The sequence below is a fragment of the Nycticebus coucang genome, chromosome 13, assembly GCF_027406575.1.
Source record: "Nycticebus coucang isolate mNycCou1 chromosome 13, mNycCou1.pri, whole genome shotgun sequence".
NCBI lineage: Eukaryota > Metazoa > Chordata > Mammalia > Primates > Lorisidae > Nycticebus > Nycticebus coucang.
This window is the reverse complement of record NC_069792.1, coordinates 102,997,873-103,024,022: the sequence shown is the minus strand read 5'-3', so window position 1 is coordinate 103,024,022 and position 26,150 is coordinate 102,997,873. Positions and strand designations below refer to the sequence as shown.

Below are 26,150 nucleotides of genomic sequence, written 5' to 3'. Positions count from 1 at the left end.
ATGGGTTTCTCTACCCCAAGGTGCCATGTGGTGTGCGACTGGGGGGGGAGGGGTGTCAACAAGTGTACTGATGTACTGGAAAAGCCAGGTGCCAATGCCCTGAAGTCCAATGTGGCACTGTAGGTAGGCAGACTCTGAAATGGCCTTGGACCCCCATACATATATTGCATTTGTTCATTAATTTGTTCGGCAAAGAATTCAATTTCAATTCAATTCCATCATCCTTAACCTCACTGTCACTAGCAGGCTAAAAAGGGCATGAAACAACCCAGAGGGAAAGGGAACCATGTCCCTTGAAGTGACTACCCACCATGGGTAGAAATGCATGAGGCAGAACTTGGCACTATGACTTGCACCTGTAATCCCAGCACTTTCGAAGCCTGAGGGGAGGATTGCTTGAACTCAAAAGAGTTTTATGTCTCTGTGAACCATGAGCTCATGGCAGTCCAATACCGAGGGTGGCAGGTTCAAACCTGGCCCTGGCCAAATGGCAATAAAAAAAAAAAAGCCGGAGGGTGGGGCCTTAGTGTGTGTCACATTTTATGGGGGCAAGACATGATTGCAAGAGGGACTTTACCTAACAATTGCAATCAGTGTAACTGGCTTATTGTACCCTCAATGAATCCCCAACAATAAAAAAAAAAAAAAAAAAGCCAGGCGTGGGTGGCGCCTGTGTGAGTAGGGCGCTGGCCCCATATGCCGAGGGTGGCGGGTTCAGGCCCAGCCCCGGCCAAAAAAACTGCAACAAAAAAATAGCCGGGCGCCTGTAGTCCCAGCTGCTTGGGAGGCTGAGGCAAGAGAATCACTTAAGCCCAGGAGTTGGAGGTTGCTGTGAGCTGTCTGAGGCCACGGCACTCTACCGAGGGTCATAAAGGGCTACAAAAAAAAAAAGTCACTGGGAGTCTTCATGACAACTGGTATGAGTCTCTATACCAGGGCAGAATAAAGCACCAGGCTCAGGATTGGGTTCTAATCTATTTCCCATTCCTCAGTCTCCTAATTAGTGAAATGAACTCTTTCACCCAACTATGTGCCAGGTCTAGGGTACCAACTTCTTGGTCCCCTCCATGAAAAAGGAAGCCTCTGGTCCAGGGTACCCACACTTTCTCTAATCATAGCCTTCTCCTTCAGAGCTCCCATTTCTCACTGGTGGTCTACTGCACGCTCCCTGGCAGTCTTCTCAGCAGAAACCCCTCTCTGAAACCATGGGGTGCACAGCCTAATGGTGTAAGGACAAGCTTTATTGAATCTTCTGCCCTAGTTCTCTTTCTCCTGTACAGTCTTGGTTCCCCGGAGACGTCCAGTCCGGCGAGCAGCAATGAGACCCACTTTGCGGCCAGCAGGGGCATCTCTGCGGATGGTGGAGGGCTTGCCAATGTGCTGGTGGTTGCCACCTCCAAAGGGATGCTCCACAGGCTGCAGGCAGAGGATGCAGTTAGAATGGGAGTGACCCCACCAATTTCAGGAAGGCTGGAGGATTAACAGCCCTCAGAGTACAACCCACCACCCATTTCAGATACCTCTACTGTAGGGGAGAGAAGAAACCCCTGGAAGGGACTAGTCTAGCCTGCTGTGTGGCTACTCTACCTCAAATACCCCACCCCACATTTGCACTCAAATGCTCATAGCTGCTCAGTTCACAAATGGCAAAGATGTGGAAATAACCCTAGTGCCCCAACACATGACTGCATTAATATACTGTGGTACGTGCGCACCATGGAATACTATTCATCCCTAAGAAAAGACAAGATATTTTAAAGAAGGAAAACTTTTGCATCTTTTGTAACAACCTAGATAGACTTGGAAAACATTCTCCCAAGTACAGTCGAGTAAGATTGGAAAAACTAGCATCTCAATGCACTCAATAAAAATTTGAAACTAGGAGATTAACAATCATAGACCCACATAAGATAAAATCTCAAAGTCAAAGGGGGTTGGAGCGTGGTGGCTCATGCCTGTAATCCCAGCACGCTGGGAGGCTGAGACAGGTAGATTGCTTTAGCTCAGGAGTGTGAGACCAGCCTGAGCAAGAGCCAAGACTCCACCTCCAAAAACAGCCAGGCATTGTGGTGGATACTCTGGAGGCTGAGAAAAGAGGATTGCTCAAGTCCAAGAATTTTTGAGATTGTTGTAAGCTATAATGCCACGGCACTCTACCCAGAGTGACAAAGTGAGACTGTCTCAAAAAAGAGGACGGGCACGGGGTGGCGCCTGTGGCTCAGTTGAGTAGGGTGCCAGCCCCACATACTGAGGGTGGCGGGTTCAAACCCAGCCCAGGCGAAACTGCAATGAAAATAGCCAGGCGGGCGGCGCCTGTGGCTCAGTGAGTAGGGCGCTGGCCCCATATACCGAGGGTGGCGGGTTCAAACCCAGCCCCGGCCAAACTGCAACAAAAAAATAGCCGGGCGTTGTGGCGGGCGCCTGTAGTCCCAGCTACTCGGGAGGCTGAGGCAGGAGAATCACCTAAGCCCAGGAGTTGGAGGTTGCTGTGAGCTGTGTGACGCCACAGCACTCTACCGAGGGCCATAAAGTAAAACTCTGTCTCTACAAAAAAAAAAGAAAATAGCCAGGCGTTGTGGCGGCCGCATGTAGTCCCAGCTACTTGGGAGGCTGAGGCAAGAGAATCACCTAAGCCCAAAGAGGTTGCTGTGAGCTGTTACGCCACAACACTCTACCAAGGGCGACAAAATGAGACTGTCTCAAAAAAAAGGCTGGGTGCATTGGCCCACACCTGTAATCCTAGCACTTTAGGAGGCTAAGGCAGGTAGATTGCCTGAGCTCAGTGGGTAGGGCGCAGGCCCCATATACCAAGGGTGGCAGGTTCAAACCCAGCTCTGGCCAAACTGCAACAAAAAAATAGTTGGGCATTGTGGTGGGCTGTAGTCCCAGCTACTCGGGAGGCTGAGGCAAGAGAATCGCCTAAGCCCAGGAGTTGGAGGTTGCTATGAGCAGTGTGATGCCATGGTACTCTACCAAGGGTGACAAAGTGAGACTCTGTCTCTCCCAAGAAAAAAATAGCCATGTGTTGTCGCGGTCACCTGTAGTCCCAGCTACTAGGAAGGCTGAGGCAAGAGAATCGCTTGAGCCCAAGAGTTAGAGGTTGCTGGGAGCTATGATGTCATAGCACTCTACGAAGAGTGACAAAGATTCTATCTCAAAGAAATAATAAAAATAATAAGATAAAAAATAGAAAAAACACACCACCCCGTATTTCTGGGCTACTTACATTCATGGCCACACCCCTTACACGGGGCCAGCAGTTCCTCTTTGCCTTGTATTTGTGGTAAGCTCGGCCAGCCTTGAGGATGGGTTTGTCAATTCGGCCACCTCCAGCCACCACACCTGTAGGGGATGGTCAGGTACCTCAAGGATGTGCATCACGCTATCCCCAGCACTGTAGGACCCTCCTGTCAGAGCACTACCCGCTCCCATTCTTGCCAGCTATCTGGTGGTTGTGCTTTACCGTCATATACCGTCACCAACAACCAAGCAGAACACCCACCATCCTCCACCTTAGAAGCCCTTTGCACTTTGTGTGCGGACGTCCAGGTTCCTCAGTCTCTGCTGGGCAGGCAAGCCAAGGTTCTCACCCACCCCACCCCTTCATCATGTTTGAGACACCAGGCAGATCACTCAACTTCTGAACTGCCACCCACCCAGCAGGACAGCTGGAGCCAGCTTATCACTTCAGCCTTTACTTGCTCTGTGAACACAACTTCCAGAGCTTCTCTGTGAGGTTGGGCTCGGCACGGGGATCCTAAGGTGCAGCCAAGCAGTTTAGTGGACTAACCTCACATCCTTTTTCCATTCACTCATTGCATGTTTTTGATAAAGTCTTCAGAGAAGACCACATCTTCTCTGAAATGGCTGTTAACTAACTGGATGCAGACAAAATATGCAGAATATGCTAGAGCAGACAGTTCACCTGACAAGCATGGTGATTTGATCCCAATCTCCCTCAGCTCCACAACAGCAGCAAAATAGACTCTGTTATGTATCTTTTACCATGACAACTCTGTAACACAGACTCAAGGTTTAGAAGAACCATCGGATTCTAGAGACCAGGTCTAACTGCTGCCCGCCCACAGCCCTGAGCACTCAACTGCTGCCCAGCACTCACCAACAACAGCTCTGTTGGCTGAGGAGATGACCTTCTTGGACCCAGAGGGCAGCTTCACGCGGGTCTTCTTGGTCTCCGGGTTATGGGAGATAACAGTGGCATAGTTGCCGGAGGCCCGGGCCAGCTTGCCACGGTCCCCAGGCTTCTCTTCCAGGCAGCATACGATCGTACCCTCGGGCATGGTGCCCACAGGGAGGACGTTGCCGATGTTAAGCTGGGCTGCAGAGAATATGGTATCGGGTAGTCAGCACACCCTCCTCTTTCACCTCTCCAGCCACCCACGGAGTAACTTCTGCCTACGCGAGCCCTCCCCAAGTCGCCTGGCCTCCCAGCTCACCTTTCTTCCCACAATACACGAACTGGCCCGTGTGGATGCCCTCGGCGGCAATGAACAGTTCAGTGCGCTTCTTGAACCGGTACGGGTCCCGGAAGACCACTTTGGCAAGTGGCGCGCCGCGGCCGGGGTCGTGAATGATGTCCTACGGGCCGGGGCGGCGTGAGCGGAGGGTCCCAGCCGGGTGTCGCGTCCCCACCCCCGCCCCCGCCGGCGCCCCGCACCTTCACGATGCCCTTGATGTAGCCGTGCCGCTCCGCGAAGTCCACCGCGCGGAGGCGCGCAGCGCCCTTACGATGCTTCACGTGCGCGCGGAACACAGAGCCGGCGCCCTTCCTCTGTCCGCGGATCACGCGGCCCATGGCGGCGGGTTCTAAGGGAGGCTCGCGGTCAGCGCCCTGACAGCCAGAAAACTCCGAGCCCGGATTCCCGGCACCCCGCCCCCGAGTGCACGCGAGCTCCACCACCCTCAGCCCTTGTTTCGGTCGCACACGCCAGCTTCCTCTTAGGAGCGTCCGCCCGGTCTCCTGGGCGGGCGGATGGCTGCGGATGGGGCATGGGCCGCAGCGCCACACGCATAACCTACCTGGAGACGAACACGGCCGAGAAAGGAAACACGCCGTCGCTAGCCTCCTTATCTTCCGGGGCGGGGCTTTAGAGGCGCGCCCGCTTCCGGTCTCGCGGCGGCGGCCAAGTGTGGCCGCCCAGGCACGCTGGGGCTCGTAGTCTGTCCCGGGCGCCCAGCAGTTGGGGCCTCTGCGCATGCTCACTGTGCAGGACTCGTCGGAGTAGTCGCGGGCTGCCGGGGCTGCAGGTCCTCAGAAGGGTCTCCCAAGGCTTAGTTGTCCCTAGAGTTGCAGCGGAGGCACCGAGAGATTGGGTGACTTTTCCAGGATAACACAGAGTGATCAACTCGGGCTGTGGGGTCTAGGGCTCCCGCTGGCGCAAGGCGGAGGGTGGGCGGTGGGGGTCCTGATTTACAGAGCGAGAGGACCAGGGTCCTGGCGACAGGTGGCAAACGGACATCTTCCACCAGAGCAGGTGCTTCTTGAGCCGGAGGCTTTGTGCCATGCTGAGCACTCGGAGAGGTCGGGTTTCTGGGCGAGGAGCTCGGAATCCTGGTCTCTACTATTAAGGACCAGGGAGGGCGGCGCTGGGTGTCGAGGTGGGTGCGGGAGTCACAGCTGGGTCGCCCGGGAGTGGGACAGCAACTCCGGCCCACGTCGCTCCTCCGCGCGCCGCTGGAGGAGGGGCAGCTGCCCTGGAAGTAGGGAGGGCCAATCTGGAGTGTCCCAGGGACGAGGAAGGAGCAGGGGCATAGAGAAGGTCACACCCTGCAGAGAGGCTGAATAAAGGGAGAGAAGACTGGATTCTGACTACAGAGAACCCTGTCCTGGAGAGGTGGAACGAAATTCGGAGCCTGACAGAGCCTGCCTAGCAGAAGGACTTTAGCAGGGAACATGCTGTGGTGAGGGGACTTTCTGGAGTCGGGTACCTGAGGGGAGGGAAAGGGAGGTCCTTCTAGAGAGGGCCCCTGAGTGAGCAGTGACAGCGGAGAGACCATGGAGTGCAGACAGCCTGGGAGGGTGGGAGTTGAGGGCAAAGGAGAATGCAGTGAGAACTGGGGGGCCCACTAGACTCTGCAGAGGCAGAGACAAGAAGAACATCTAGAGAAGGGAACACCGGAGAGGGGTGGGAGGGAGCCTTGTCGCCACTGCTGAGATCATGGGTGAGCTGTGGGCTGGGTGTAGGGCGTTAGGAGGCAGCACAGCCCACAGCTGGCCCAAGGGCTACGGGACATCAGGGGAGAACTGGGACTCCAGGAGCAGGAGGAGGGGTCCTGAGGTCAACTCAAAATAAGCCCAGAGATCCAGAGGGTCAGAGAGAGAGTCAAATGTGGGACAGAGGTGGAAAGGGTGCTTTGACACACAGACTATGGGGTCCCAGGATGGTACCCTGGGTGTCTGTGAAGGAACTAAGGAAATTTCACCCCAAAATATGATTCCTTGGTATAAATATTTTCAGTGAAAAAGCCTTTTTTTTTTTTTGTAGAGACAGAGTCTCACTTTATGGCCCTCGGTAGAGTGCCGTGGCCTCACACAGCTCACAGCAACCTCCAACTCCTGGGCTTAAGCGATTCTCTTGCCTCAGCCTCCCGAGTAGATGGGACTACAGGCGCCCGCCACAACGCCTGGCTATTTTTTTTTTTTTTTTGGCCGGGGCTGGGTTTGAACCCGCCACCTCCGGCATATGGGACCAGCGCCCTACTCACTGAGCCACAGGTGCCTCCCGCCCGGCTATTTTTTGGTTGCAGTTTGGCTGGGGCCGGGTTTGAACCCGCCACCCTCAGTATATGGGGCCGGCGCCCTACCGACTGAGACACGGGCGCTGCCCGAAAAGGCCATTTTTTATTAGAAAGCACCAGCCTCCTCCTCTATAAAACCTGAGTAACCTGATTTAGAATCAGAAAAGGGGCTTTTGGACTCCTTATCAAATGCTAATAGACCTGACCCTAAGGTCATTTAAAGCACGATACCTGTCTCTCAGGTTAATTTACTAATCAATCTGTTTCCCTCCATCTACCCACCCCCCCCTTAGCAACCGCTTGCTGCACATTCACTTTCCAGTTTCTCCCCTCCCTTCTAGAAAGCATCTTTAAAAGCCACTGACTATCGGGCGGCGCCTGTGGTTCAAGGAGTAGGGCGCCAGTTCCATATGCCAGAGGTGGCAGGTTCAAACCCAGCCCTGGCCAAAAAAAAAAAAAGCCACTATCACTGAAACTTTGGGACATCATTCTTGTGGTTCTCCCCATGTGCATGGTATTTGAAAATAAACCTTTCTCTTATTAACCTACTATAACCGTGAGTTGATCTTTTTTAGCAAACCAACCTAGGGAAAAAGAGCAAGTTTCCTTGGGACTCCCCTTCACCTGGGACAAGATATACCTCAGTAGTGGCTGCCAAGGCCACCGCAGGACAGAAGCGGTGGAAAACTGGCAGCCAAGAGGCCAACCAGGCTACAGCTGGGCTCACAGAGCCAGGGACCTGGCCAATGTCCACCCCACAGTCTTGAGCAGTGGTCCCCAACATTTTTTGGCACCAGGGACTGATTTCATGGAAGATACTTTTTTTTTTTTTTTTTTTTTTTTGTAGAGACAGAGTCTCACTTTATGGCCCTCGGTAGAGTGCCGTGGCATCACACAGCTCACAGCAACCTCCAACTCCTGGGCTTAGGCGACTCTCTTGCCTCAGCTTCCCGAGTAGCTGGGACTACAGGCACCCGCCACAACGCCCGGCTATTTTTTGGTTGCAGTTTGGCCGGGGCGGGTTTGAACCCGCCACCCTCGGTATATGGGGCCGGCGCCTTACCGACTGAGCCACAGGCGCCACCCGGAAGATACTTTTTCTACAGATTGAGGGGGATGGTTTCAGGATGATTCAAGTGCGTTAAGTTTATTGTGCACTTTATACCTATTATTATTACACTGTAATATGTAATTATACAACTTACCATACTGCACAATCACTGGGAATCCTGAGCCTGTTGACTGGACAGTCCCATCCAGGGGTGATGGGAGATGGTGATGCCTGAAATGTGTTGCTTATGTCCAATCTACCCTTTCATCTCGGTTGCTATCATTGTAGAAAACCCTGCTTCAGAGAGACAGGATGTTCGAAATCGAAGAGGATTCTCAGTGATTTTGTGGTATTCTCAGGACATTCTGCCTTGACTGTAATCCACAATGGATGGACATGTGAAGCTGTCTCAAACATACTTAAGGTCACCATTAGTTGCAATCTCAAGAAACTGGTACTGGCTCAGCGTCTGTAGCTCAGTGGCACTAGCCACATATACCAGAGCTGCCAAACAACAATGACAACTACAACCTCAGTGAGAGTGGCAAGAAAAGACTCCAAGCATCTCTGGCCGGTGGGTTTTGCCCAGAGGCTTCCTTTTGGTGACACAGGAAGTGGGTGAGAGACTTCTGGACCCCACAAGCAGGACAGAAGTGGTGGAAAACTGGCAAGTGGTAGGTGCGTTTGTTCGGTAGGAGGCTGCCTGCAGCTGTACCCATAGCAACAGCAAGACTGCAAGCGGGAAAAGCCTTATCTGTGGGCTGTTTTGGTTCTCTTGGACTTGGGCACTCGATTGAACTGCCTTGAGAGATCTTGGGCCTGTGTGTGCAGATGACTTTGGGCATTGTCTGGGGCCCTGGTCTGAGACGCTGAGCTGGAAGGGAGCTAATATCGTTCAGCTGTGGGAGCCCTGCCCCTGTGTGTTGCAGCCCAGAGATCAGCCAGGAGACCTTGGGCAAGCAATCTAGTGACTGAGCTGCCCAAAGGAGGGTACTGAGATGCTGGGAATGTGTGGAGTTCCAAGTGTGGCAGATTCACAGCCTTGGCCCTCAGGGGCATAGTGGGAGTCTGGACTTGGCGCACTGGATAAGCAGGCAGCCACACCGGGAGAAATCCCAGGGATAAATGCTTTCCTTGGAAAGCCTCTGCCTGGCCAAGGTTCATAGTTTGGAGTGTCTTTCAAGTGGGCTGAGGACATTTTTGGGCTCCCAAGCCTGCGGGGTCTGAGAGATCAGCAGAGGCCTCCAGTCTCCATCTTGTGCAGCTGTATCAACATTGTGATTACCATCTTATACCTCAGAAGATCACCTGTTGCCTGGATAATAATATACAAGATATATACACTATTTGGTTCTTTGGTTTGGGGGGGTTTGGGTTTTTCTTTTTTTCTTTGTTCAGTTTTTTTTTTTCTTAATTTCGACATTTTTCCCTGGTATTTTTCTTGTTTTTTTTTTTTTTTGTTTTTGTTTGTTTGTTTGTTTTCACTAGCCTAGTTTAAATGCAATTTTTCATTTTTGCCAGTGTTTCTGCCCCTATTATTTGTTTTTTATCCTCCAATGTTACCCCATAAGGGTTCTTGCTTGTTTGTTTTGGTTTGATTTGTAGTATTTTTGGCTTTCCTCTCTATCTGGTGGAGGTGGGGTACTGTGCTTGATCCAGCTGGCAAAGAGCTGTTGACCTCAAGGGAATCACCCAACCCAGCACCCCCAGCGGTTGGGGCTCCTTTTTTTTTTTAATTGTTGGGGATTCATTGAGGGTACAATAAGCCAGGTTACACTGAGATTCTTCCTTTTATAATGAGGAAATAGCACACGGTTAGACACATACAATTTTTGGATACTCAAATTCACTAGGATATTCAGATTGTCTGAAATGTTAGCCCCAGCCCTGAGGGGAGCCATGGTTCCCCCCAACATGGTTGTGGCTGTCAGGACAGAGCAAGTGGCCATAAGTCACCCCTGGTGGGCCCTGAGTCCACAGAGCACCCCTGCCCTGCCCAGCCTGTGCCTCATACCTGAGCAAGTCTGCTGTTGGCAGCATGAATGCAGAAGGCACCCCTGGCCCTGGAGGAGTCTGAGGGATCCAGAAGAATCTAAACATCTAGTCCTGGGACTTCAGACAACTGTAGCACCACCCACAGCAGGGCTCTGGGTTCAGCCTACTTAGGAAGGAGACCCCCACTCACATACCCCCGCTGGTCTCGGTTCCTCTGTCCTTGTGAAAAGACAGAAAAATGATGGTTCCTGGTCCTGTGTTCCAGTCTGAACCTGCTCCTAACCAGCGGGGGCCATAGAAAAATCTCTTCCTTTTCTAAGCCTCAGGCCTCCACCCTGGGTTGGGCCAAAATTCAGAGGATCTGAAAGAATGTGTTCAAAACCTCCAAAGTGTGGAGGGGGGCAAGGAGAAATTCCAAAGCACACCCACTTGCTTGAATTGAATTGTTTCTCTCCCTTGCCACAATGGTTTCCCACAGTCTAGTGGTTAGAGAAAGATCCCAGCTCTGCTACTTACTAGTATTGGGACACGGGCAGATATCAGGAACGCTCTCCTCACTTTGAAGTAGGGACAGTAGCAAAATATTTCTTTCTTTTCTTTCTTTCTCTCTTTCTTGACAGAGCCTCAAGCTTTCGCCCTGGGTAGAGTGCCATTGCATCACAGCTCACAGCAACCTCCAACTCCTGGGCTCAAGTGATTCTCTTGCCTCAGTCTCTCAAGTAGCTGGGACTACAGGCACCCACCACAATGCCGGCTATGTTTTGGTTATAGTTGTCATTGTCCTTAGGCAGGCCTGGGCTGGATTCGAACCCACCAGCTCTGGTGTATGTGGCTGGCGCTTTAGCTGCTTGAGCTACAGGCGCCGAGCCAGCAAAATATTACTTTATGGGATTATCATGAGGATAAAATGAGCAAATAGCACACAAAGGGCACAGAAGTGTGTTTACAGAAATCACCAGCCTATTAGGACTGACAAAGTACCCCCCTTGGGCTACAGACTGGAAGGGTGGACCTGGAGTGACCAGCGGGAGCTGCACTGACTTGGTGCTATTTTCACAGTGTGTGAAAATTCATCCTGCTGTGCTGTTTGCTTAAGGTATTTGCAATTCTAGTCTTGGTAGAGTAATCCTTCAGAAGTTGTTTTTATTGGGCTCAAGGAGTAGAACGACTGCGGCTCAAGGAGTAGGGCCGGCCAAAAACTGCAAAAAGAAAAAAAAAAGTTGTTTTTATTTATTTTAGGTGTGCAAAAAGAAAAAAAAGTTGTTTTTATTTATTTTAAGTGTGCAAGTGGCCTTTACTGTTTTTTTTTTGGTAGAGACAGAGTCTCACTGTACCGCCCTCGGGTAGAGTGCCGTGGCGTCACACGGCTCACAGCAACCCTCTAACTCTTGAGCTTACCCGATTCTCTTGCCTCAGCCTCCCGAGCAGCTGGGACTACAGGCGCCCGCCACAACGCCCGGCTATTTTGTTGTTGTTGTTGTTGCAGTTTGGCCGGGGCTGGGTTTGAACCCGCCACCCTCGGCATATGGGGCCGGCGCCCTACTCACTGAGCCACAGGCGCCATCCGGCCTTTACTCTTTTAAAGGACATTTGTACACAACCGCACAAGTCTGGGCGAACATTCCCCAGGTTCCAGCAAAAAGATAAGGACCTGGCCCAGCCCCCACCCGGGTTTCCCTAAGAAATAGGCCTTCCAGGAGTGTAGAAGTGCCACGTGTGCTCCCACAATCGAGCACCTTACTTCGGTATGCGGTGTCTGGACGCTGTGTCCTTCCCAGAGGTCTCCAGCAAGCTGCAAGGGCTAAAATATGACATGCAGAGTTTAAAACAAATCCCAAAGTATTAGAACCACGCTCAGGAGTCGGGAGCCTTCTTCTCCTTGGATAAAGTTACTGCTGGGGCCTTGGACATGTCTTCCCATTCTGACGCGGGCTGGGAATCCTAGAGGCCTAGGAAGTTGGAAGTGGTGAGAGCATTCAGTGTTTTGCTCCGGCTCACTAAACTCAATCAAGGGGCCGCCTTGGGTGCGAGTTTACGGTTGGATGACTCCCTCCTTTTTCTTTGTCACGGTTCTACGCTCCCCTCACGCCAGATCCACAATACTCGGATCAGCAAGGCCCTCGAATGCGGCTGCCCCACAGCCCTTCAAAGCGCTCGGGGCTTAGGGCACATTAGCATAGCGCAGGGTGTTATTGGCCCCCAGCGTTGTGGTGCCAGTACTGGTCCTGCGCACAGCAGTAACAGACAGCGAAGTGAATGGCTACGCCGCGCGCACCCGCTTCCTCTACATCCTCAGGGCGCAGGCCTAGGGGCAGGCACAGCGAGACGTGGAAGTGCTCGGCGCCCAGCTCTTTCTCAGCTTCCTCAGACCCTCGTCTGGCGTCCCTCGACGGCTCCTCTGGGTGCTGAGGCTCCGGGGGCTCGGGCTGCAGCTCGGCCTGCACGTCCAGGAGAGAGCGCCACTCGGTAAAGGTGTAGCGCACGGTCATGGCCCTGGGCCCGAGGCAGCAGAGCACCCGGCCAGTCTTTCACCTCCGCGTCTGTGGAGGCGCGAGAGTATTGCGGGAGGCAACTGCGGCTCTTCGGCCTCGCTGAAGTGCTTCACGCTGGCCAGGCTCAGCCCTAGCGTGTCCGAGAACTGCACCCCCTTCTTGCATTTGGCGCAGCAGCCTTTGGGGCTGTGTGGTGAGTCCTCAGCCCCTTCGGCGTGCTGGTCGCCCAGCCCCGAGACACCCTGCTGCTGCAGCAAAAACTTGGCCCCCTGCAGGATGGGGTCGGCCGGCAAGGAGAAGGAACGCGCGCGGCGGCAGCAGCTGCGGCGGCATTCCAGCAGCTCCTCCTGCTCCTGGAGGGGGAAGTCTCTTCCTTACGGGGAGAGGGAGCTGTCCTCCAGCAGACTTTCAGGGATCAAGGTCTCTGTTGTGCCACCGCCTTCCCCGCCACCCTCCAAACAGAGGGCCTCCGTAGCTGGCGTTCAGCTGTAGTCTCAGCTACTCAGAAGGCTGAGGCAAGATGTTGCTATGAGGTATGATGATGCAGGGCACGCTTCCTAGGGAAAAAGAGTGGGAAGGGAGGGAGGAAGGCAGAAAGGAAGGAAGGATTTATAGTAGCAGTATACATATACATAAATATGTTGAAAGGCTGTGTGTATATATATATATTATATGTGCATGTAAACAGACATGTTACATATTTTATTCTCTGTATCCTGCAAAGTATTTTCATTCAAGTACCTTGTGGTGTTCTACATGAATTGTTCTTTAAATCAACAGTTATTCAATAGGATGCTATCTAGTTTCCAAAAATACAGTATTTATAGTTGGACACGGTGGCTCACGCCTGTAATCCTAGAACTTTGGAAGGTCGAGGAGGTCATCGCCTGAGGTTACGAGTTCGAGACCAGCCTGAACCAGACCCAGATCCACGTCTCTAAAAATAGCCGGGCGTTGTGGCGGCGCCTGTAGTCCCAGCAACGAGGGAAGAGAATCGCTTAAGCCTAAGAGTTTGAGGTTGCTGTGAGCTGTGACACAACGGCACTCTACCGAGAGCGACAAAGTGAGACTCTGTCTCAAACAAAAAAAAAAGAATCGAGTTTTATTTGGTGTGTTGCTCCCAGCGTAGATTACATCTTCAAGCTTATGTTAAAGTTGTCTGCAGGTATGCACAACACCTCTGAAAAAGCGCTCTAAGTGACCCCAACAGAACCAGCAAGCTCCGCCCGACCCAACTCGGCCCGCCCCCGGCCCTCAGCAGATCTCGCGATAGCTGCGTCCGAGAGCGCCGAGCCTTCGGAGCGCAGCGGAGGTTGCGTGGTTCTCCCAGCCTACCAGAGCGGTGTTGCTGCCCCGTTCCGGGGGCGGGCCGGAATCAGCGGCGCTGTTCGCCCTGCGCCCTGTGGTCGGCTCGGTGCTGTCCAGGGCTGCCGGCCTGGGTGAGTCGGTCCCACCCGTGGGGCGAGGTCTGGGGAGGGGCTGGGTCCTCCGATCCCTGCCCTACTGAGGCTGTGGCCCGTGCAGAAGCCGCGCAGAGCACGGCGTGATCCACCGCCTGCGCCGCCGCCTCCACTTCTCCTGCGATCTGGACCTTGAGAAGTCCTAGTCCCTCTCCGCTGCAATGGGAGGTGTGCGGAGCGGCCCCCCAAACCCTGCTTCCTGGAGTCGGGGTGGTTGCGCATAGCCGAGGCTACACCGTAGGGAGGTCTGGCGAGGTGGGGGCTTCCCCTGGGTGGACGCCGCTCGGTCCGAGTTTTCGCCCCCCCCCCCCCGCCCCGGACTCAAGCCGGCAGGCGTCTGAGCGAGCTTTCTCGGGAGTGGCAGGCGCTGGCTGCAGGATGCCCTGCCTGCCCTGTGCCCCTTGTCCCACGCACGCTTTTTTCCCGGCAGGCACCCTTTTCCTCCCACACTTTACCTTGTGTAGCTTTTCCCACTCGCCGACTTATGACATTAAGCTTTGTGTAAAGGACAGCAGTCTTGTAAATAGTTGCTGAGCGCTTACAGTGTCCAGAGAACTCTTTTAATGCTGGAAAGACCACAGTGAATAGGCAATGTCTCTCATCTCATGGAGCATGTATTCTAATAGAGGCAGTAAGCAAAAAATTTTTTTTTGTTGTTGTTGAGACAGGGTCCCACCCTATGCCCCTGAGCAGAGTGCAGTGGGCGTGGTAGCTCACCACAACCTCAGACTCGGGCTGCGGGCACCCCGCTGCCTCAGCCTCCGGAAGCCGCTGGGATTACAGGCGCTCGCCGCGGCGCCCGGCTGGGTTTTTCCATTTTTTTCACGAGTCGGGGTCTCACTGTCGCTCAGGCGAGTCACGAACTCCTGAGCTCAAGCGATTCTCCCTCCTCAGCCTCCCACAGTGCTGGGATTACAGGCGTGAGCCACCGCGCCCGGCAGCAAAATTTTTTTTAAAAATTACTTTTTGCAACAGTCTCACTCTGTCCCCCTGGGTAGAGTTCTGTGGTGTCACAGCTTACGGCAACCTCAAACTTCTGGGTTCAAGTGATCCTGTTGCCTCAGCCTCCCAGGTAGATGGGGCTACAGGCGCCCACAACTCCTGGCTAGTTTTTTTTTATTTTTAGTAGAGACAGGGTCTGGTTCTTGCTCAGGATGGTCTCAAACTCCTGAGCTCAAGAGATTCTCCTCCCTGAGCACCCAGAGTGCTAGGATTACAGGTGTGAACACCACGCCTGGCCAAGAAAATAATGTGGTGTTTTTGTTTTTTGTTTAGAGAGAGTCCCACTTTGTCGCCCTCTGTAGTGTACTCTGCTGTCATAGCTCACAGCAACCTCAAACTCTTGGGTTCAAGCGATCCTCTTTCCTCAGCCTCCAGAGTAGTTGGGACAACAGGGGTTTGCCCTGGTGCCTAGATAAGGAAAAAAAAAAAATTTTTTTTTTTTTGCAGTTTTTGCCAGGGCCTGGTTTGAACACGCCACCTCTAGTACATGGGTCCACCCCCTACTCCTTTGAGCCACAGGCGCCACCCAGAAAATAATTTTTTTATTTTTTGTAGAGACAGAGTCTCACTTTATCGTTGCTCACAGCAACCTCCAGCTCTTGGGCTTAGGTGATTCTCTTGCCTCAGCCTCCCAAGTAGCTGGGAAGCGCCTGGCTATTTTTTTGTTGCTGTTTGGTCTGGGCCGGGTTTGAACCCACCACCCTTGGTATATGGGGCCGGTGCCCTACACACTGAGCCACAGGGGCTGACCAGGAAAATAATTCTTTATTGTGATGAGGGCTTTGTGGAAAATAAAGCAAAGAGATAAAATTGGAGAGGTGAGGGGGTTGGAGTAGGCATGGTAGTTGAGAAAGGCCTTTCTAAAGAGTTAATGTTTGAACAGAAATTGATGGCTGGGAGAGAGCAGCCTTACCTGTCCCTGAGGAGAAACAGGTGGAGGGAACAAAGGCCTTGGCTGGTTTGGATGACAGGGAGAAAGCTGACATTGGGTGCAGTACAGTGAGCAAGGTGCCTGAGGGCACTGATGAACAGGGTCTTATTGTAGGTATGGAAGGAAGGGACTCTGGTCTTCCAGGCTCCAGTTAAAATGATATTTCCCCCAAGAAGGACTCCCTGATCCTCCATCTAAATTATCACTCTTCTCACCCTGATATTCTCTCTTAGCACTATGAGCAAGAACTTGATCTGTTTCGTGATCATATTCCTGCTCCGTTCTTTTTAACTGTAGCGCTGTTTATTCTGATTGAAGACTTATTTCCCAATTCCAAACATGGAACTAAAAGCAGATTTTTCTCCCTCTAACCAGGTGGCCCCTCCAAGAGGACATACACTTTTCAGACATGAGCAAACAAAAACCAGCCGTGGTAGCTTATCCCTCTACTAGCCTTGGGTTACAATTCTCTCCACAGTGGAGGGTAATACGTGTTGAGGAGCAGGGGATGCTAAGGCCTTTTGGCAGCCTTGTCCCCTGATGTAATCTGGTTGCCTTGTTTGGGTGAGGAGGACAACACATCTGGCAATAGCAATAGCCCAGTTGGGTCCTGCCCACAGATTGCTCTAGACAGACAGCTGATCGGAGGCTTACTGGGGGTGGGATAGCTCTGCTTTTTCCAAGCATTTGCAGTCTGCTGCCAAATTGTTAAGTCCAATCTCTTTTTTTTTTTTTTTAATTTTTTTTTTAGAGACAGAGTCTCACTTTATCATCCATGGTAGAGTGCTGTGGCATCACAGCTCACAGCAACCTCCAACTCCTGGCCTTAGGCAATTCCCTTGCCTCAGGTCCTGAATAGCTGGGACTACAGGCCCCTGCCACAGCACCCGGCTATTTTTTTTTGTTGCAGATTGGCCAGGGCCAGGTTTGAATCAGCCACCCTTGGTATATGGGACCCGCGCCCTACCCACTGAGCCGCAGGTACCGCCCTAAAAGTCCAATCTTAACCATAGCCCTTCATACCCTAATATGTCAGAAGGGCTCTGGTGCCAGATGTCAGCTCACAGCATTGTAACCAAGCAACCAGCCTGCTTCTAACCATAGTTTTTGTCAAAAGGGAATATCTCTTTACAAAGTGGCAGCTACTTAGGAGGCCCAAGCCCCATGGAAAAGGATAACCCCAGAGACCTCCACCCAAACACAAGAGCTCAAGTGTCTGTTGAAGGGAAGAGTGCAAAGAGCAGGGCCTCATGCCTCATGCCTACTGTGTTATATCTTATCAGAGCAAAATTATATTTATTTATTTGAGACAGAACCTAAGCTGCCTGGGTAGAATGCCATGGCATCACAGCTCATAGCAACCTCCAACTCCTGGGCTTAAGTGATTTCTCTTGCCTCAGCCTCCCAAGTAGCTGGGACTACAGGCACCCGCCACAATGCCTGGCTATTTTTTTGGTTGTAGTTGTCATTGTTTGGCAGGCCCGGGCTGGATTCGAACCCGTCAGCTCTGGTGTATGTGCCTGGTGCCTTAGCCACTTAAGCTACAGGCGCAGAGCCATATTTATTGTTTTTTAAATAACTTTTCCATAGTAGAAGAAAAACAAGAACTACCCAAAATTCTATGAGCCAGAAAGAACTAGAGTTAATATGCTGGGGTTTTATGCTACTAGATTAATTTTTCTGCTTATAATCTGCTTGTTTTGTGTAGTAATATACAAGATAGTCTAGAATGTTTTCTGGATCAGGCACAGTGGTTTATACATGTAATCCTAGCCCTCTGGGAGACATAGGCAGGTGGATTGTCTGAGCTCAGGAGTTCAAGACAAGCCTAAGCAAGAGGGAGACCTCCTCTCTACAAAAAATAGAAAAACTAGCCAAGTGTTGTGGCAGGTGCCTATAGTCCAGCTACTTGGGAGGCTGAGGCACGAGGATCGCTGAACCCAGGAGTTTGAGGTTGCTATGAGCTATTATGCCACAGCACTCTACACAGGGTGACAGAGTGAGATGTGGTCTCTATAAAAAGAATGTTTTCTGATGTTCTGCAACATGGTTTTACTGCTTGCAGTGTCACCAATGTCAGGGATCTCTTTGCTCGTTTCACAAATCCTTAATGAGCACTCCCCATGTGCCAGGCCCTGGGGATATAGATTAGAGGCCTTGTCTCATGAGAGAAAGTGGGTAAGAGGCAAGTAGGTTAACTGGTCTTATGTCAGATGACAGAATGCTATGGAGAAATTTAAACCAAGGAGTGAGGATAAGGAATTCTGATGAGAGGGGAGGCAGTAGTTTTAAATAGTATCATGGAAGACCTCGCTGGGAACATGTCGTTCAGCAAATTCTGAAAAAGGTGAGAAGTTGTAGGTGAGCAGGTCTCAGGTGTAGCTTCTTGGGACTTGAAGGAGATGGTTGATGTGTTTGCCTCAGCATCTCACCATTTCCTGTTCTCTTCTGGATTTGGGGCATCTGTCTGAGGATGTGGGGGCCTCATGTCTAGGTTCCTCCCACTCATGGCTGTGTATTCTCCCAGTACTCATCGTCTCTAGCACTTGTTGCACCCCACCATATAACCTGGAATGGCGATGGCACTCCCAATGCTTGGACCTCAGGTGAGTGTTCCTTCTGTGCCTACCTGCTGCCCTAGGATACTGCCTTTCCCTCAGCCTTAGCCCGTCAGCCCTGAGCATCTTCCCGGGACACCTGAGGCCCACCCACATAACAGAATGGAATCTGCAAGCCAAGGGCCACTTCCTCTCTCCATGGCCAGACCTCACACGAGGCTCTGTCAACTCCTTCCTGAGGCTTTGGGCAGAAGTGGGTTGTCTCGGGCCCCCTGTCGGTTCTGAGCATTTAGGGTCAACCAGTACCTGACCTGCCCCAGCACCTGCCTCCATCCTGATGTGAGTGGTCAGCCCCCACTCTCCTGCTGGTGTTAGAAATCAAGACCCAGAAGGCAGAACACTCACCCCAGTGTGGAGACAAGGCCACTAATGTCCCCACATCCCTGATGGCCTATTGAAGAAGCATGAAGCCAAGGTTGAGACCTCCTTCCTTTTTTTTTTTTTTTGTTTGTTTTTTTGTGAGACCTCCTTCCTAGCAGAATCTCTATTCTTTTCCAGCTTCATTTTACCCCTCTTCTGGGGTTGTGCTAAGGAGGAGGCTACTTCTTTGGGGAATGTTAGGGGGTATCCCCTCTATGCTGAGCCCTGGGAATGTGAGTGACCAGTGAGGACAGAGGCCGCAACCCCCAGAGCTGGACAGATCATACAAATGTTCCTAATGTGTCCTCCCCATCTCCTGGGTCCTTGCTGAGGCCTCGACTGCCCAGGACAGCAGAATGTGTGGTTGCAGGAGATCATCGCATTTGAGGATGTGGCTGTGTACTTCACGAGGATAGAGTGGAGTTGCCTGGCCCCTGATCAGCGGGCACTCTACAGAGATGTTATGCTGGACAACTACGGGAACCTGGCCTCGCTGGGTGAGGGCTTTTTTGTTGGTCCTAGGGCTGGGAGCTGTTTCTGTCTTATGCTCAGAGATGATCCTGCCTCATCCACCAGGCCCTGGGAAGTAGGCTCCTTTCTAAATGCAGACTTTCACATGTTTAGAAGGGAAGCTGCTACCCAGTCTTGCCCCTCTCCCCAACAGCCCCAGGATGGTGAACCCACTTTGCTCCCAAGGTCTCTTGAAGGCAGCTGGTGTCCTTCCTCCCTGCACCTGGTCACATGCTGCTTTCACTTCCTGCACTTAGGCTTTCTTGTTGCCAAACCAGCACTGATCTCCCTCTTGGAGCAAGGAGAGGAGCCAGGGGCCTTGATTCCACAAGTGGCTGAGGAGAGAGGAACCAAGGCCAGCCTTCGGACAGGTGAGTTTGAGGTACAGGGAAGCCAAGGCTGCTGTCACACCACAAGGCACATAATGTGGCTCCTGGCTTGGGCTTTGTGTGTCTCCATGCAGGCCTCTCCTGCACAGTGGGAGATGTGCACCTTTGCCTCCTCACAGCAGGGCCACATGTCCAATGGAATGACGTGGTTGTAGGTATAAGATCACCCAAGACTTAACTCACCCAGGAAGGCCCAGTTCATGAGTTCTTCATTTTGGTATCCCCACAGTGTGAAGGGCTGGGTCCTTGGGTACAGTAGGCACTACCTTTGGGTTGCTTTGATTTCCCAGTTCCTAGGGCTTATGTGCCAGGGACTGAGCTCAGGACAGCAGATACCACAGAGGGGACCTTCATTTGGGGAGGAGGCCCCTAGTTCTAGAGCCGTGCAGAGGTAGGGCCCCGACATGCTTGCTGAGTGGGGGGACTGTAGGTGACTCCTAAGGAGAGAGAAGCAAAGTACAGGCTATGGTGCTGAAGCCTTTCTTAGTCTCCCTTTCTCCCTTGAGCCATGATTTTATTTTATTTATTTTTTTGAGACAGAGTTTCACTATGTTGCCCTTGGTAGAATACCATAGCGTCACAACTCAATCTCTTGGGCTTAAGCGATTCTCTTGCCTCAGCCTCCCAAGTAGCTGGGACTACAGGTGCCTGCCACAACGTCCAGCTATTTTTTTTGTTGTTGTAGTTGTCATTGTTGTTTAGCAGGCCCCGCTGGGTTCGAACTCGCCAGCCCTGGTGTTACGTGGCTGGTGCCCTAACCACTGAGCAACGGACGGAGAGTCCTGAGCCATGATTTAAAAACCTCTTGCAAGAATTTCTCAAACCTTCCTACACCTCTGACATAATGGTTCTGTTTTTACTTGACTGTTGATCATTTCAGAGTATAGATGTATATTGTACACCTCGAATATATATGATTTTAATCATTTACACGTCAGTGAGAGAAAAGACTTAGAAAAAGATTGTCTTGATGTGAGTGAGTCTTTTTGGTGAGCGTGGAGGTTGGACCATCCTCTGTTTTCTGTTTATTTTCTCAGATTCTGGGATGGAGTCTGGCATGGCAGAGACTTCCATGAGGAGGGCCATCCCTAAGCAGGCTGGAATGTCCCGCGTGGCTTGGGGGTGCCTCTCCCAGAGGACCCCCAAGCTACCTGGCCTGGATGGCAGTCCTGAGGACAGGTCAGATAAGAGATGCCTCCCGCCCGGAGCTCAGGCTGGGGAGCTAAGCACCTCACCCACATCTCTGCAAGAAGAGTGGGGCCGCCGGCCTGCTGGGAGCTCAGCCACCAGTGCGCAGAGGGGCTACAGGTGCGAGTGTGGCAAGGTGTTTAGGTACCACTCGCTGCTGCTACGACACCGCGTGATTCACACGGGGGCCAAGCCCTTCCAGTGCACTGAGTGTGGCAAGGCTTTCACACAGAGCTCCATCCTGCTGCGGCACCAGCTGATCCACACGGAGGAGAAGCCCTTCCAGTGCGGTGAGTGCGGCAAGGCCTTCCGGCAGAGTGCGCAGCTGGCATCCCACAGCCGGGTGCACGCCCGGGAGCGGCCCTACACCTGCAGCGAGTGCGGCAAGGCCTTCAGCCGAAGTTCCCGGCTCCTGCAGCACCAAAAGTTCCACACAGGGGAGAAGGCCTACGAGTGTGTTGAGTGCGGCAAGGCCTTCTGCCGCCGCTTCACCCTCAATGAGCACCAGCGAATCCACAGTGGGGAGCGGCCCTACAGCTGCCGGCGCTGTGGCCAGCGCTTCATCCGCGGGGCCTCGCTCCTGAAACACCATAGGCTGCATGCCGAGGAGAGCCCGCAGGACGGCCGCGGGATGAGCTCCCTGCCCATGGCAGCACCGAAAGCCTGCACAGGGGACAAGTCCCATGAATGCGCTGTGTGCCAGAGGCCGTTCAGGCACAACTCCCTGCTCCTGCTGCACCAGCGGCTCCATACCGGTGAGAAGCCATTCACCTGCTCAGAATGCGGCAAGGCTTTTAGCCGCAAGTCCAACCTCACGCTGCACCAGAAGACCCACACTAAAGAGAAGCCCTTCACGTGCACGGAGTGCGGCAAGGCTTTCCGCAGGAGCTACACACTGAACGAACACTACCGGCTCCACAGTGGTGAGCGACCGTACAGGTGCCGAGCCTGCGGGAGGGCCTGCAGCCAGCTGTCCACCCTAATCCAGCACCAGAAGATCCACGGCCGAGAGCACCGGGAGGGAGGAGAGGGGAGGAAGGGCAGGCGGGTGCCCCGCTGGACCCCTCGTAGGCAGTGACAAACAGGCAGAGACCCCGAGGGGCCCCAACAGAGAAAGCTGTAAACCTGCGTCCTAAGCGTGCAGCAAAGCAAGGGGCCAGGTATGGCCTATGCCAAATGAAGCCTAAACAGCAAGACGAAGATGGGCAGGACAGGGAGGGTGAGCCTGGAGTGAGTTGCGCCAGCCTCAGCTCCAGCGTGGTGAGGCTGTGCCTGGCTGCCAGGGCAGCAGTTCTCTGAGCCCAGGTGAGTCTGTTGCTGATACACACCAGGCTCTAACAAACCAAATGGGGATTGTGTGCTGTGTTTTTCTTTTTGTACTTGTTTATTTTCTAAATCTTGATTGGTGATCAGACAAAAAAGAAGGGTTTTGTTGGCTTAGCTATACACTTATTATTAAGATTGGGCAGGAAGACTAGAGGCTGCTTGAAGGGGCAGGATGTCACAGGTGGACTGAGGGTGCAGATGTACGAGTGGCAGAGATCAGGATCTCAGGTCTCTGGGTCTGTCTGCCGAAGGATCTCTTCTGTGAGGAAGCCTCTGAGGTCCTGCTTGTAAGTGAGGAAGTCTTGATGACCTCTCTTCACCATGATTCCCACCCCTGAACCTCAGGAATATAGACAGGCTGCTCAGCATCTTACAAATGTGTGCCCAAGAAAGGAACCACCAGTCTGGAGCCCAGCTAAGGGCCTGGCCTGTGAATGTGTACTTTTTTTTTTTTTTTTTTGAGAAAGAGTCTTGCTGTGTCACCCTCTGTAGAGTGCTGTGGTGGCTTCACAGCTCACAACAACCTCAAACTTTTTTTTTATTTTTTTGCAGTTTTTGTCTGGGGCTGGGTTTGAGCCCGCCACCTCCGGCATATGGGGCCGGCGCCCTACTCCTTTGAGCCACAGGCACCACCCCCAGCAACCTCAAACTCTTGGCTTTAAGTGATTCTCTTGCCTCAGCCTCCCAAGTAGCTGGGACTACAGGTGCCGGCCATAATGCACAGCTATTTTTTTGTTGTTGCAGTTGTTTTAGCAGGCCCAGGCAGGGCTTGAACCCGCCAGCCCCCGGGGTATGTGGGCACCCTACCCACTGAGCTATGGGCACCGCCCTGTTAATCTCATTTTAATTTGCATTTTTTTTGCCTTTTGATGAGTAAATTACCTGTAAACTCTTACACCTGTTTTTCTTGGGTTTATAAGACCTCTGTATGTTAGGGTTCAAATCCCTCAATTTTGATACAAACCACAAGCTGTTGGGGTTTTTTGTCCGTTTTTGCCCTTTTCAAGGAGTACGTGGATGGCAAAATCCTGCATCTCAGAATTAAGGAATTGATACAAATATTTCCTTAATTCTTTGTTTTTATTTATTTATTTATTTATTTTGAGACAGAGTCTCATTATGTTGCCCTTGGTAGAGTGCTATGGTGTCACAGCTCACAGCAGCCTCAAACTCTTGGGCTTCAGTGATTCTCTTGCCTCAGCCTCCCAAGTAGCTGGGACTATAGGCACCCGCCACAATGCCTGGCTATTTTTTGGTTGTAGTTGTCATTGTTTGGCAGACCCAGCCTGGATTCAAACCTGCCAGCTCCGATGTATGTGGCTGGCACCCTAGCTGCTTGAGCTACAGGTGCCGAGCCAAGCCCCAGCTATTTTTTGGTTGCAGTTGTCATTGTTGTTTAGCAGGCCTAGCCCAGACTTGAACCCACCAGCCTCAGTGTATATTGCTGGTACCCTCCTCACTGAGCTACAAGCGCTGAGCCTGTTCTTTGCTTTTAGTTATGAAGTATTTGATATAAAAAAATTTCCCCTGTAGCCAAAACTATCTGTTCTGTTCCCCATTCCAAGACTTTGTTAAACTTTCCTTGTACTTTGGTAGTTACTGAAGTAATATTTATAGTAAAAACAATAAAACCTTGTTGCTGTCCACTGAGCTTCTAGTTGATGACGCAGAGATAGCACTGCAGACGAAATGATTGATTTAAAAGGGACGGCTAGTGCTCTCTCAGGCACAACAGCAGTCGTCTTTATTCACTTTTTTTTTTTTTGCAGTTTTTGGCCAGGGCTGGGTTTGAACCCACCACCTCCAGCATATGGGGCCAGTGCCCTACCCCCTTTGAGCCACAGACGCCACCCTATTCACTTTCTTATATACCCCAAATCATCAGATAAAAATAATCCAAGAATATTAAGCTGCTTCAAACCAAAAATAATAATAATCCAAGAATAAAGAAGACAAAAGGTAAAGATTCCTTATCAGCATTAATACAGCAAAGTACGTACACACCTTTCTTTTTTTTTTTGTAGAGACAGAGTCTCACTGTACCGCCCTCGGGTAGAGTGCCGTGGCGTCACACGGCTCACAGCAACCTCTTAACCCTTGGGCTTACGCGATTCTCTTGCCTCAGCCTCCCGAGCAGCTGGGACTACAGGCGCCCGCCACAACGCCCGGCTATATTTTGGTTGCAGTTTGGCCGGGGCTGGGTTTGAACCCGCCACCCTCGGCATATGGGGCTGGCGCCCTACTCACTGAGCCACAGGCGCCGCCCGTACACACCTTTCTAAACCAAGAATATCCTATTTGGAGATAAACAAAAGTGGCAATGAACCACAAAGGGCTGGGTTGTCTGTTCTGTTTGCCCACTTCCCTATATGATTAACTGAAAGTTATTGTGTAAATAGAGGTAGTGGGTTAAGTGCAATGGTCCATTGCCTCAGGCAGATGATCTGTCTCCAGCACAGGTGTGGAGATGCCTGTGTGACTCCTTTAAGGTGTGACTGCCTGCATTTTTCAGTAAAGCCACTAATGCGAACTGGGGGAGAATATCCCCCAAAACTCACATCTAGCCCGAGTACTGGAAATGTTTCTTCTCAGAGCCTTCTACCTCAAGGAGCACAAATGAGACTGATTCACCTTACGAGGGTACAGTGGACCGTGCCCCTCAAACCTCAATATTGACATAGGAAATAAAAGCCCCCTCTTCTTTCTCCCTCACCCCCCACTTCCCCTTAGTCCCAGACCAACCCATTAGTGGTTGGCAGTAAGTTATTCTACATCTTTTCTCCACATTCCAAATGCATTTGCTGTGTGCCCAGAGTGTGCATGGATTTTCTTTTTAAGAATGAATAGGATTGGGCGGCGCCTGTGGCTCAGTGAGCAGGGCGCCGGCCCCATATACCGAGGGTGGGGGGTTCAAACCCAGCCCTGGCCAAACTGCAACAAAAAAATAGCCGGGCGTTGTGGTGGGCGCCTGTAGTCCCAGCTACTCGGGAGGCTGAGGCAGGAGAATAACTTAAGCCCAGGAGTTGGAGGTTGCTGTGAGCTATGTGACGCCACGGCACTCTACCCAGGGCAATAAAGTGAAACTCTGTCTCTACAAAAAAAAAAAAAAAAAAAGAATGAAGAGGATTGGGCAGCGCCTGTGGCTCAGTGAGTAGGGCGCCAGCCCCATATGCCTTTGGTACCAGGTTCAAACCCTGCCCTGGCCAAAAACTGCAAAAAAAAAGAAAAGAAAAAAATCTGTAGTCCCAGCTACTCAGGAGGCTGGGGCGGGAGAATTGCCTAAGCCTGGGAGTCGGAGGTTGCTGTGAGCTGTGATGTCACAGCACTCTACCGAGGGCGATAAAGTAGGACTTTCTCAAAGAAAAAAAGTAAGACTTTCTCAAAAAAAAAAAAATCTTTTCAGGAATGATTCTAAAGAGGCAGACTACAAGGGGGAAGGAAGGAGGCAACCACCCTTTAGTGGCTTACACACTCTTCAGGGGGCTCAGCAGTCAGACAGGTCCAGGCTACAGTTCTGCTTCCCATGTGGACCCTTGCCGGCAGGATGACTTTTTGTAACTTGGCTCTTGTACCCAGTATTTCACTGCATCCCTCCACACAGGCATCTGCAGAACTTCCTGGCTCTACTGTGCTGTTTGTGATTAATCATCCCCTGTGAGTGACCGTGGCATTGCTGCCCATTTTGTGTATATAGGTAGCTGCAGTAAGATCCTTTACATTAACCATGGCTGTCAACATTTTCCGTAAGTTTGGGGGCCTGGTCCCCAAGTTCTATTCACTGGTGCTCTCACAGAACTAGATCTTTTGCCAGGTTTTGGTGTACAGATGATACCTGGGCCCTGGCTTATCTCTTCTTCCTCCCAACATTCTCCTGTCGGGGGTCCCCATGCCAAATCAACTGGAAGCCAGAGGTAGTAGAAATCCACTGGCCAGGTGGACGCAGGTGACCCAGGCAGTGACCCGAGGCAGAGATGGGAAGGGTGGGCTCTGGAGACGGCCTTGCCTGACTGGTTCTTCCTGGATTCGCCCCTCCCCGCCTCGGGGTGCTGCCGAGCCCCCAGGAGGCGGG

General features: G+C 52.0%; 3 protein-coding genes across 8 annotated transcripts in view; 2 read left to right on the top strand and 1 right to left on the bottom strand.

The window, feature by feature from the left end:
- The window catches only part of ZNF250 (zinc finger protein 250), a 124,016-nt gene that overhangs the window by 70,774 nt on the left and 27,092 nt on the right, over positions 1-26,150 (top strand). The window lies entirely within an intron of this gene.
- On the bottom strand, positions 1,224-5,158 carry RPL8 (ribosomal protein L8). Its single transcript, XM_053558236.1, has 6 exons — positions 5,041-5,158; positions 4,679-4,827; positions 4,458-4,599; positions 4,121-4,339; positions 3,227-3,342; positions 1,224-1,416 (listed from the first exon to the last, which is right to left on the bottom strand). The coding sequence occupies exons 2-6, from the start codon at positions 4,814-4,816 to the stop codon at positions 1,258-1,260; spliced, it is 774 nt and encodes a 257-aa protein (XP_053414211.1). The 5' UTR covers positions 4,817-4,827; positions 5,041-5,158; the 3' UTR covers positions 1,224-1,257.
- ZNF517 (zinc finger protein 517) lies at positions 13,604-23,727 on the top strand. Of its 6 annotated transcripts, none has more exons than XM_053558218.1 (5): positions 13,604-13,736; positions 18,218-18,296; positions 19,039-19,165; positions 19,436-19,549; positions 20,605-23,727. In XM_053558218.1, exons 2-5 carry the CDS (start codon positions 18,264-18,266, stop codon positions 21,831-21,833), a joined length of 1,503 nt encoding a protein of 500 aa, XP_053414193.1. In that variant the 5' UTR covers positions 13,604-13,736; positions 18,218-18,263; the 3' UTR covers positions 21,834-23,727. The 6 variants fall into 6 exon arrangements, with proteins under 6 accessions (XP_053414193.1, XP_053414194.1, XP_053414192.1 ...); XM_053558219.1 differs by having other exon boundaries at positions 13,640-13,925; XM_053558217.1 differs by having other exon boundaries at positions 13,640-16,671.

Bases quoted from the DNA above. Each gene is read 5' to 3' on its own strand.
- RPL8 (XM_053558236.1), bottom strand. From the start codon at position 4,816: ATGGGCCGCGTGATCCGCGGACAGAGGAAGGGCGCCGGCTCTGTGTTC. The intron at 4,600-4,678 runs GTGCGGGGCGCC...CCCGGCCCGTAG, and splicing joins ACATCAAGGGCATCGTGAAG to GACATCATTCACGACCCCGG. The intron at 1,417-3,226 runs GTAAGTAGCCCA...CTCTGCCTGCAG, and splicing joins TAAGGGGTGTGGCCATGAAT to CCTGTGGAGCATCCCTTTGG.
- ZNF517 (XM_053558218.1), top strand. From the start codon at position 18,264: ATGGCGATGGCACTCCCAATGCTTGGACCTCAG. The intron at 18,297-19,038 runs GTGAGTGTTCCT...GTGTGGTTGCAG, and splicing joins TCCCAATGCTTGGACCTCAG to GAGATCATCGCATTTGAGGA. The intron at 19,550-20,604 runs GTGAGTTTGAGG...TTATTTTCTCAG, and splicing joins CAAGGCCAGCCTTCGGACAG to ATTCTGGGATGGAGTCTGGC.